The sequence below is a fragment of the Marmota marmota genome, unplaced genomic scaffold (genome assembly GCF_001458135.2).
Source record: "Marmota marmota marmota unplaced genomic scaffold, marMar, whole genome shotgun sequence".
NCBI classification, from domain to species: domain Eukaryota; kingdom Metazoa; phylum Chordata; class Mammalia; order Rodentia; family Sciuridae; genus Marmota; species Marmota marmota.
The window spans coordinates 5,029,175-5,041,013 of record NW_025999962.1 but is presented as its reverse complement, the minus strand read 5'-3'; the positions used below and the strand labels follow the sequence as shown (position 1 = coordinate 5,041,013).

General features: G+C 44.9%; 1 protein-coding gene across 2 annotated transcripts in view; it reads right to left on the bottom strand.

The window, feature by feature from the left end:
- The window catches only part of Arfgap3 (ADP ribosylation factor GTPase activating protein 3), a 40,623-nt gene extending 29,676 nt beyond the window's left edge, over positions 1–10,947 (bottom strand). For both annotated transcript variants that reach the window (XM_048803044.1, XM_015501755.2), the window contains exons 1-2: positions 10,806–10,947; positions 2,684–2,756 (exon numbers count right to left, since the gene is read on the bottom strand). In XM_048803044.1, coding sequence (XP_048659001.1) covers positions 2,684–2,710 — 27 coding nt within the window. In that variant the 5' untranslated portion in view covers positions 2,711–2,756; positions 10,806–10,947. The remainder of the gene's footprint in view (positions 1–2,683; positions 2,757–10,805) is intronic.
- Between the last annotated feature and the right edge of the window lie 892 nt (positions 10,948–11,839).

The window sequence follows — 11,839 nt, the reverse complement described above, 5'->3', positions numbered from 1 at the left end:
TTTTTTTTTTTTTTTTTTTTTTTGGTATTGGGATTGAAGCCAGGGACACTCTACCACTGAGCTACACGCCCTGCCGTTTTAAACTTTTTATTTGAGACATGTTCTAAGTTCTTGAACCTGTGATCCTTTTGTCTCAGAACTATTTTTAATTCATGAGCAAGCAATTCCAACTTGGACTTCATTAAATCAGAAGTCTTGACAAGTTGGTTAGGTGCTCTGCAAACCCCTACCCTGTGCAGCACCCTTTCTTCATCAGCAGAGATAACGGCACAGGTGAGGTGACAGCACAAATGTTCAAACAATTAGAAGAAACGGCCTTCACCACTTCACGAGAGTCCACACGTACAAAGGAATCACAGAACTCATGTATGAGTTAAAGCGGGTCTTCTAGAGACTGGCACAGGCCGTCCTTGCAATGACCCAATCTGATCAGGGCCAGTACTGACGGTCCACATCTCTCAGTTCCTGTCCAAAGCTGGGCATGGGCATTGTCCCATCAAATGCTCACAGTCACTCTATCACGCGGTCACCACTGCCACTACACTGGACAGGTGAGGAAACTGAGCACAGAGGGACTCAACAACGCGCCCAAGGTGACAGACAGCAAGGGCAGAGCTGGGGTTCAAAGCCAAGCAGACGGGTTCTAGGCCCAGTCAGCAGCTCTGCCGTCTCCCCTCTCCCAGACTCCCTGTCTCCGTATGTTCACTGGTGGGGGCGAGCTGCTCTCTGCACACCTGAAAGGGTGAGCTGGAGGACTGGTGACTCCAACCCTCAGCAATAAGGGCAGCACTATTGAGTCTGTGAGCATCGTGCTAATGAGAAAGGGTTTCTAACAAGGTGCTGGAGACACCTAGTGTACACATGAAGAGGCACAAAGGGGAAAAGGAATGGTTACTGCAATGGTTGTGGCTCTCCAGGGCTCACCCCTACCTGACCAGATTGTGTCCCTTAGCACTTAATTTCCCTCATTAGGAAATATCCAATCCAAGTTAAGACAACAAAGTTAATGGAATTTTTCTGCTAAGGTGATAATAATGAAAACGGGATGAGAAACATTGACCTAAGGAATTCTGGCATTTTATAAACTACTAATTTATTTTTATTTTTATTTTTTTTAAATTTTTTTTAGTTGTAGATGAACAGGTGCTGAGGATCGAACTCAGTGCTTCACACGTGCAAGGCAGGCGCTCTGCCACTGAGCTATAGCCCCAGCCCTAAACTACTAATTTAGATATGAATTTAATTTTAAATATTATGCACTCTTTTAAAACTATAAATTATTTGAACTTTTTTTGGGGGGAGGTACCTAGGATTGAAATCAGGGGCACTGAGCCACACCACCAAATTTCGTATTTTATTTAGAGACAGGGTCTTACTGAGTTGCTTAGCACCTCACTTTTTTTTTTTTTTTTTAAATATCTTTATTTTACTTATTTGTTTTTATGTGGTGCGGAGGATCGAACCCAGGGCCTTGCACATGCTAAGCGAGCGCTGTACCACTGAGCCACAATCCCAGCCAGCACCTCACTTTGGCTGAGGCTGGCTTTGAACTCGAGATCCTCTTGCCTGAGCCTCTCAAGCTGCTGGGATTACAGGAGCATGCCATTGCACCCAGCCTTATTTGAACATTTTTAAAAGTTACTTTTATAGGGCTGGGGTTGTAGCTCAGTGGTTGAGCACTTGCCTCACATTCATGAATCACTGGGTTGGATCCTTAGTACCACATAAAAAAACTTAAAAAATAGAAACAAAAATATTGTGTGCATCTACAACTAAAAAAAAAGTTACTTTTGGGGCTGGGGTTGTGGTTCAGCGGTAGAGCGCTCACCTAGCACATGTGAGGCCCTGGGTTTGGTCCTCAGCACCACATAAAAATAAATTGTGTCTAACTATAACTAAAAAATAAATATTTTTTTAAAAGTTACTTTTATATAGAAGTTACTATTTATAAGTTAATATGTGATATTCGTCTGCTATTATTGTTGTACAGGTTTTGTTAATACATGTATATGTTTTTGTATTGGGATTGAACCTGGGACACTTTACCACTGAGCTATATCCCTAGCCCTTTTACTTTTTGTTGAGAGGGCCTCCCTAAATTGCACAGGTAACCTTGAACTTGATCTTTCTGCCTCAGCCTCCCAAGTCCCTAGGGCTTACAAGCATGTGCCATAGACTGGTTGCAAAGTACAGGTTTTTTAATATGTAGATTTTATGTCTGCTATTTTATTGTCAATATACTTATTTTTTGGGGGGAAGGGTACTAGGAATTGAACCTAGGGGCACCTTACTGCTAAGCTACATCCTCAGCCCTTTTTAATTTTGTATTTTGAAACATGGTCTCCTTGTTAAGTTGCTAAGCCTGGCCTCAAATTTGTGATTCTCCTGCCTCAGCCTCCAGAGTCACTGGAAGTACAGTCCTGAACCACGGCTCCTGCCCCACTGTTGATGTTTAAGCTTTCAGTGTGCTCCAACTCTCTACTCATGAGAGGGGTCTTGTCTGTTGCGCATACCCAGCTCTCTGTCCAACAGCTTTCTGCTTAAATCAGATGTTCAACACATTTTTGCATAAATAAGCCCACCAGGTCTGTCTCTTAGCCCATATGGCCTCCCAAGCACACAGGAGCTGAACTTCTTTACCAGGGAATCTAAGCAAGAAGGAAAAGGACTGAAATGAACTCACGGCATTGGCATTTCCTCCAACTTGCATGCATCGCAGCTGAAACCATGACCAGTTAGAATCCAACTCTGTAGATCTAAACAAAAAATATTCCTAAACGTTAATACTTCTCATTGCTAGAATCAAATCACTAAGCTTTTTTTTTGGGGGGGGGGGTATCGAAAACAGATGTACCTAGCCACTGAGCCACATCCCCAGCCCTTTTTTATTTTTCATTTTGAGACAGGGTCTCACTAAGTTGCTTGGGGCCTCCCTGAGTTGCTGAGCCTAGCCTCAAACTTGCAATCCTCCTGCCTCAGCCTCTTGAGCCACTGGGATTACAGGTGTGCCCCACCACAAATGGTAAATCACCGAACTTTTGAAAACAAGGTTTCCTTGGGCTTTAGGATCCTGCAGAAGTCTGTGTTAACAGGGATACATACTTTCAGGATATCAGGCCTTCTGGCCGGGACAGTTAAGCAGCCCCTGAAGCCAAGGTCTCCCTGACCCTGTGGACTGCTGTCCTCTGCACTGCCCATGGGCAGGCCAATGGCACTGACTCCTGTAGGTCATCTCCTATAGGGCACAGGGATGTGTCAGGGTCCTGGGGCTGCTGCAATTACTCCAACTGCTTGCCTCTCATCCTTAGGGGGTTATAAGCTAAAATTTCGTAACACATCTCTACCCAAAATAGATACGCCATTTGGATGTCTTCAGGTCAGCTATCTACTTGCAAATTGTGACCCTCGAAGGAGCCTGCAGGATGCGCATGCTGTGATCATCAGGTGGATGACATTACCACCCACAGGAAGGCGGGGAAAGGCAGGTTGCCAGGCTCCTGAAGTGCAAGCTGCATGCCCCCCTCCTCCCACCATGCTTGACATCCTCATCTCCAGTGTGACATCAGCTCAGAGAGGGCAAAAGCAGTAGTGTGCAGAGCACTGACGACGCAGTGTCACCAAAGGATTAATGGTAATCCATCTGGCCAGGTACCAGGTCCACAGACGTGAGCAAGAGCAAGGCAGGCCTGTCATCCCCAACACAGCCCGCCCCCCACCATCACGATGGGAGGAGGCAGAGCACGCTGCACACACTGACAGCAGGGGAGAGGACAAGCATGCCCAGATACACCAGAATCTCCTTCTGGGCTACCCTCCCCTGGCTAATGCCTATGTCTGCTGGTGTCATTTAACTGTGTAAGTGTTAAACTTCAAGATACTAATACACAATGACAAGTGCACTCCATGGTCATGTATAAAACGTAGAGATCAAACCACACTTTGTAAGAGATAGGCTTCTAAAATAAAAACAAAACAAGCAAAACTCCCCTCTGTTCAGAAAGTCTGACTTGGTAAAGGAAGAGGATCAGGCGATGCACCTTCCACCAAGTAAGCAATTAGCTCTTCTGAACCCCTCTCAGAAAGGTCTTGCTTAGGCACCACCTTTTCAGGAACATCCTCTCCCTCTGTGACCTCCCCACCACCCCACCTCGCTCCGTATCACAGGGAAGCGGCTGACAGCACAGCCTCTGGAGAGACTGAGAGTGCCAACCTCAACTCTGCCTCTTGCTGGCCATGTGACCTTGGAGAAGCATTCACCTCTCTGTGCCTTCTTTTCCCATCCACAAAGTAGGAATGATGACAGTGTTATTCATCCTGTTGGTGTAGAAGTGAAGTAAGCTAATATCTGAGAGTATGTGGACCTGGCCCTGATAAATAGCTTGTGCCTGGAAGTCCCTCAACGCCATTGCCATTGGTGGCTTGGACACCCTACTCCAGACGGGGCAGGCCCAAGCTTCCCCCAGTGCTCCTAGGCCAGAGGCGTCCATCACAGGTAGCTGAATATGGGCTGCATTAACGTGTGTCCTCAGGTGAGGCCCTGCCTATTCTGCCTTGCTCTGACTCTGTGACTTTAGTCCTAAGTTCTCTTTACAAAAACGAAGCCCAAGAACTCTCTATGTATTTCTTACAAATACAGTTCTATAAAAACTAAGGATGAGGGGCTGGGGTTGTGGCTCAGCAGTAGAGCGCTCGCCTAGCACGTGTGAGGTGCTGGGTTCAATCCTCAGCACCACATAACAATAAATAAATAAATAAAATAAAGGTATTGTGTCCAACTACAACTATTAAAAACAACAACAACAACTAAGAATGAATCGTTCTTGAACTGAGCTGCTGAGCTGCCAGGATTTTCTGTCAGAACACTGGACTTCTAGCTCCGAGTCTCTGGTGACGATGGCTCTGAACATGTCTACAGGAGCCTTAGGAAGAAACGTGAGCTCACAGCACCTCCTCCCACAGGAGGCCAGGACTCCCTGCAGGTAATTTCTTATCTTCAATTTAGATTAGGAGATAAGTGAAAGCAGAGAGTGTAAGAAGAAAGTAAGGGGCTGGGGTGTGGCTCAAGCAGCAGCGTGCTCGCCTGGCATGCGTGCGGCCCGGGTTCGATCCTCAGCACCACATACAAACAAAGATGTTGTGTCTGCCAAAAACTGAAAAATAAATAAAATTCTCTTAAAAAAAAAAAGAAGAAGAAAGTAAAGCAGGAAGGCAAGAAAGGCTATAGAAGTGTGTGTCCCAACGGCTCCTGGTACCAACCAGGTAAGCGAGAACACAGGGTCCCCAAATCCCGACAATCCTGAGTCAAAATATAACCTTAAAAACTGTACAAACCAGCTTCCCTTAAGGCTGCCAAAGTCAGCACTTTTTCTAAGTAGAGGATTTAAACAGATTTCAGAAGCTTATGAAATCAGAATGATCTTGCAAAGTCAACAGAACAGTTTTCATATAATCAAAACTTAAAAGGGAATAAAGCACACAATTAACCTAGACGTGTACTCACAGACAGGCTCAGGAATGGCTTCTGGGCACCTGGTTGTTTGTGTGAAACTGTTCCATACAGGGTCAAGAAAGTGTCCCCTTCTATACTAACACAATGAGGGTGGTCTCCAGTGTCCCCTGAGCAGGCACCTGGCTGACTGGTAGCTGGGCTGGTTTCCAGTTCTCATGGAGATCTCTGCAGTCTGCCTTCTGACATCCTCGTACTCACCCCAGCCCCTGCCCCCTCCCACAGAATCGTGTGGGGCTCCCATTTCATAAGCTCAGGAAATACTTAAAGACAAACCTGAGAAGAAACAGCTAGAGGGAGCGGAGCAGCCTGACACTTGGGCATTCCAGAAACACAGGTGAAGAGTTCCAGCCCTCAGAGGTGGCGGGACTGGGGACACTTCAGTTGGCCCAGCTTGCCATTTCTGTACGCTTCTAACCTGCCTTCACCTGGTTTGCCGGCAAAAGCCATAGTTTATACTTTTCCTTTGTAAAATGTTGACTTGAAATTCTACTTACAAAATAACAAACTCCACTTAACACTCCTCCCATGACACACTGTGAACAGTGGCCACGCCTGGGAAATGTGTGTGTGGCTGGCAGGGCAGGAAGAAGGGAGAGGGGATCCTAGAAGAGGGACTTTTGCATCTTACTTTATATACTTCGGGGATGCTTGGGACTTTTTTCCAATGAACCAGTGTATGCAATGTTTTTTTTTTTTTTCATCAATAAAAATATTTAAAGAATAGCCATCCCCCAAATAAACCCCAAACCCATGCTGAGTACCTTTTCACCTTTGACTTCTCTTGTCCACATCCTAGACTATTGCCCTCTGCTTATGCACTGATTTTTAATTGCTGTTTTTGAATTGTTCATAAGCAATATGATTCATACACATGTATTTATCTGACCTTTGAAAGACTAGTGGTGAAGCCTGCACCAGCCCAAACAGATCCTGCCATCCAGCCTCCTCCAGATCCAGGCTGGTCCTTCCCTCAACAAGGAACATACCAGAAAACTGCCTGCCTTCCTGGACCAGCGTACTCTGGCAGTATGCTTTAGAGGTGAGGAAGAGGGGGGCCAGATTATAATGGGAGGGAGTGGCAAGGGGAAAGAGGGAAAGAACACCATCAGCAGAGAAAGGGAGTGTGCTAGTCACCTCTGGTCTCAAGCCCAGTCCTCACGTGCTCTGGGCACGCTGTCACCATATGTTAACTGCTATCAATCTGGGGAAAAGTACATCAAAATAAATCTAGACTGGAGGAGTAGCTCAGTCACAGAGTGCGTGCTTCGCATGAGCAAGGTCCTGGGTTCAAGCCCCTGCAACTAACTAACTAAATAAATAAATAAAAATCTGGTTACATGGGCAATGAACAGTCTTTTTAACAACCAGTGCTGGCAAAACTAAATATCCACGTGCAAAAGAATGAAGTTGTACTCTTACCTCACACCATAAACAAGAAATTAACTCATCATGGATTAAAGACATAAATGTAGGACCTAAACTATGAAAATACGAAAAGAGGGAGAGCATCATGACATTGGATTTGGCAGTGGTTTCTGGCACCAAAGGCACAGGCAAAAAGGAAAACACATAAACCAAACTTCATGGAAACTTAAAAATTTTGTTTATCAGAAGACTTGTCAACAGAATAAAAAAAAAAAAACAACAAAAAAGGAGAAAACACCTGGGAATCTTATGTGTGATAAGGAATTAATATCCTCCAAACATACAGAACTCCTAAAATTCAACAACAAAAAGCCAAAATAACCTGATTTTAAAATGGGCAAAGAGTGGAGTATAGTGGTGCACAACTGTAATCCCAGTGACTCACGATGCTGAGGCAGGAGGATTTCAAGTTCAAGGCAACCCTCAGTAATTTAGCAAGATCCTCAGTAACTTAGCAAGACCCTGTCTCAAAATAATAGATAAAAAGGACTGGGATGTAGCTCAGTGGTAAAGCATCCCTGGGTTCAGTCCCCAGTACCAAAAAAAAAAAAAGTTGAATAACTTGGGTAAACATGCTTCAAAGAAGATAGACAGATAGCCAATAAGCACATGAAAAGATGTCAACATCACTAGGAAACTGCAAATTGAACTACAATGAGACACGATCTCATATCCATTAGGATGGCTACTATAAAAAATAAGTCAGTGGAGAGTGGCTCAGTGGTAGAATGCTTGCATAGTATGCATGAAGCCATGGGTTCCATCTCCAGAGATGGGGAAAAAAAGAAGAAAAAGAAAGACATTGTTGGAGAGCATGCATAAAAACTGGAGCCCTTGTACATTACTGATGGGAATAGAAAGCGGAACAGCCACTGTGAAAAGCAGTATGACAGCTTCTCAAGATATTTGAAGTGGAATTACCATCAGATCCAGCAATGCCACTTCTGGGTATGTGCACAAAGGAATTCAAAACAGATTCTTCTTTTTTTTTTTTTTAAGAGAGAGAGAGAGAATTTTTTTTTTTTAATATTTATTTTTTAGTTTTTGGCGGACACAACATTTTTGTTTGTATGTGGTGCTGAGGATCAAACCCAGGCTGCACACATGCCAGGCGAGCGCGCTACTGCTTGAGCCACATCCCCAGCCCCTCAAAACAGATTCTTATAGAGATTTTTTTTTTCTTTTAAACAATAAACATTTATCATCAAAGAGATATCTGCATATGCTGTTCATGGCAGCAATGTTCACAGTAGCTGAGATGTGGAAGCAGCTCAAGGTCTATCCATGCTCGATGGACAAGCACAATGTAGTACTGAATAAGGCAGGGTAGGGAATAGCCCCGGAGTAAGGCTTCTTTAATGTAAAGGCCACTCCATGAAGTTAACCTTCCAAACCTTCCCGTCAACTCCTTTGTCCAGCTGGAAAAGGGAGACAGGACAGTGGGGCAGACCTGAGCGAAGGCTGCAGACTCGAGGGCTAACCTGCAGGCTTAACCTTTTCCAATACCTGTTTAGCACAGATTTTGACCAATAGCCTGGGTAGTGTACCAAGACCTGATCAGCACAGCTATCGCTCGGCGCCCCTAGACTGGCACATTTCAGTGGCAACCCTGCAGGCCTGCTCTTGCCGGAGCTCGGTCTCTTTGCTTCTCACTTGAATGAATCCTACTCTTTTAGGCTCACCCTTCCTCAACCATGGATTTCATTCTTCAAATTCACAAGACAAGAACCAGGGAAGAGGAGACAGGCAGGTGGCTGAGGCTGGCTATTAACACTGGGGGCATGGCCTGCCATTAGCACTATGACATGCTGCTTGGTGGTAGTGGAGGAGAATCCAGCTTTGCCAGTTGCAATGCTTGGAGCTGACGCTGCAGACATCCTCTGCTTTAACAGGTGCTAACACTAACAAAGGCTCCTGGGCTACACAGGCCTGCAACTCAAGCAGCCTCCACCCATGGACAGAAGCAGAACACTGGTTTCATCTGGAACTCTGGTTTCAGTACATACATACAATGGAATATTATTCAGCCTTAAAAAGTAAGGAAATTCTGACCTATACTCCAATATAGATTATACTGAGTGACAAAAAAGTCACAGTGACAAAAAGACAAATACTTCTGACTCCACTCATATGAGGCACTTACAGTAGTCAAAATCATAGAGGCAGAAAGTAGAATGGTGATTGCCGGGGACTAGGGGGGATGGAAATAGGGAGCTACTGTTTAATGGGTATAGAGTTATCTTTACAAGACTGAGAGTGAGGGAGATGGCTGGCAGCGTTGGTGGCACATCATAAATGTGTGTACATATCTAGGCATTTACTCACTGACTTACCTATTGATTGAGAGATGGGGTCACACCGTGTTGTCCAGGGTGGTCTTGAACTCATAGGCTCAAGTGATCCTCCCACTTCAGCTTCCTGAGTAGCCGGGACTACAGATGTGAGCTACCACAGCCGGCTCATGAACGTATTAAATAACTCATAACTGTACACTTAAAAATGGTGATAAGTTGCCTGTTATGTGTATTTTACTATAAAAAAAAAACCTGTAATACATAAATAAACTTGCCATGGCAACTAAATCCCTCAATATTTACAAAAGAGACAAGAACAGGATAGTATATTCAAAATATTTTGTAACCAAAGTGTAAGAAAAAAGGAAAAAAAAAGAAGAAAATAATAGATACTCTGAAACCACAAGAATACAAAATAACTGCCTTTATAAATAATTATCCAGAATTATATAGCTATATATATTTAACCGACAGTGTTTTTACAAGCTGGTTTCTAAAATAACTCCATGCACTAGTAAGGTATTTTAATATATGAAAAAAGAATGCTATGCTGTGATTATTCCTAGGTTTTTGTGCCACCACATAAAATGTCGTTTGGAGTTATCACAGATTTTAATCCGACAGGAACACTCGCTCTGTTACAGCAATCACATCATATCAATACTCCTTAAGTCATAGTAGAGAATAAAACTGCCGTGATTCCAAGTAGCCTGCCCAGCAGGTTCTTTCCTTGGAAAAAGAGGTGACAGGGAAGTGGGTGAGCTGGTTGGCAGAGGTGACTCCTCCAGAGACCTGAGCCGTGGCTGCTCCATGGACCCTGCAGAGGGGCCTGGCAAAGGCCGCGGCCACTGACGTGCAGACCTTGCTCAGCTCCAGACCTTAAGCCTGGACAGAGGCACTTTTCCACTTTTTATTTCAATTTATTTTGCTTCATAGGGTGGCCCTTCCCGCCTCCCACTGTGGGCTCTCTGTGGAGAGGGGGCGCCTCTCTTTGGTGCACACAGAGGTCCCACAGTGGCTCCAGCCATACTGCAAGAAGTGGAAGATGACTGGCAGAGGCCACAGCGTGGCCCACGTCCTCAGGGAGAGAGCAGAGAGGCTCATGTTATAAATATTTGAAATCGTTACTAAAGTCAAATGAAAATCACTTACTCGGACTCTGGACTATCAGTGTCCTTGGGAGCCAAAGCCAGAAGGGGACGTGGGAAGTGGCACCCTGATATAAGGGGGCTCCCACCTTACCTGAACGCCCTCCTTGGTGTGTAGGAGGGACCCACAGCACTGAAGCCCTCTCCCAAGAGTGTGCACCTCCCACTAATAAAGGGACGGAAGGAAATGTTGCGTCACAGCCTCCATTTTGACTTGGTTGTCACAGTCACAGCCTCGTGTCTCTGACAAAATCTCCTCTGTAGATGATACCTGAGTTACCAGGTTACTGAGGGACATAAGACTCAATCTCTATATCTCACAATCACCCTGCCATCTTGCGTGATGTCAGAGCAAACATAATGAAAAAAGGGGAAAGACCCAACATAACAATGGAATCTCTGCCACCCAGCAAGGGAACAGTCACTTACCGAATGAAACTCAGGTGAACACCAAGTGACCGGTGTGACCCTGAGCAGTCAATGCAGAGAAACACCCCATAAGTTATGCTTGCCCAGCTGGGGTTTTTGGCACCACAATCAAAGCACACCTGAAATAAAAATGTTAAATTCAGTTATTAATTAATTTGTATTAGCCAGATGAGTCACCAGCAGGGTATAGCGCAGGACTGGCCTGAAAGTTGTGTTACCTTCACAATCTAAACTTCAGTTATTAGAGAATATTTTATTTAGGTGTTTAAAACTCTCAAATTTCCACTCCTTTTATATTAGATCTAAGTATATTAATTATGCTATTATTATAGTTAGATGAACATACAGATCAAACTATATTATTATGTACGTGTAACACTCTGCATTGAACGTAGTGGAGAACGAGGCTTGTAGGCCATCTCAATTATTACTCCAGGAAGCTTCAACAAGGACCCTGTAATCATGTAAACGAGTCTTGCCCAGGGATGTGGACTGCTGGACATGCTCCACTCTCACCATCACTGGGCAGGGGCTGTATCTCACATGGTAGGTCCTCCATGTGTTCCTTCTCTCCTCAGCCAGGGGTAGCCAGACAGTCCCAGTGATCCCCACCCTCATGTAATCTCCACTCTCACTTTACCAAATTGATCTGTGTGACACACAGAATATGGCAGAAATGATGGCGTGTTGCTTTCAAGGTCCTTCTCTCCCACCATGAGTGGATCACTAGCTCTGGGTAAAGCAGCCCTCTCTCAAGGACACTCAGATAGCCTGGTAGAGAGGCTCAGGTGCCAAGCCAACTGGGGTGAAGGCTGGTTCAACAGCCGGGGGAGTAGAGACCTGCCCACACCACTTGAAGAGATGCTCAGAGGACTGAACCAGCCAGCTAAGCTGTCCCCACTCCTGGCCATCAGACCCTGTGCGAGAGAACATATGTTTAAATGTTCATTGGGGGTAATCTGACACACAGCAACAGCAACATGATAGGTGCCGAGGCACATAGGAGTTGATAGCATCACAGATTCCACCAATAA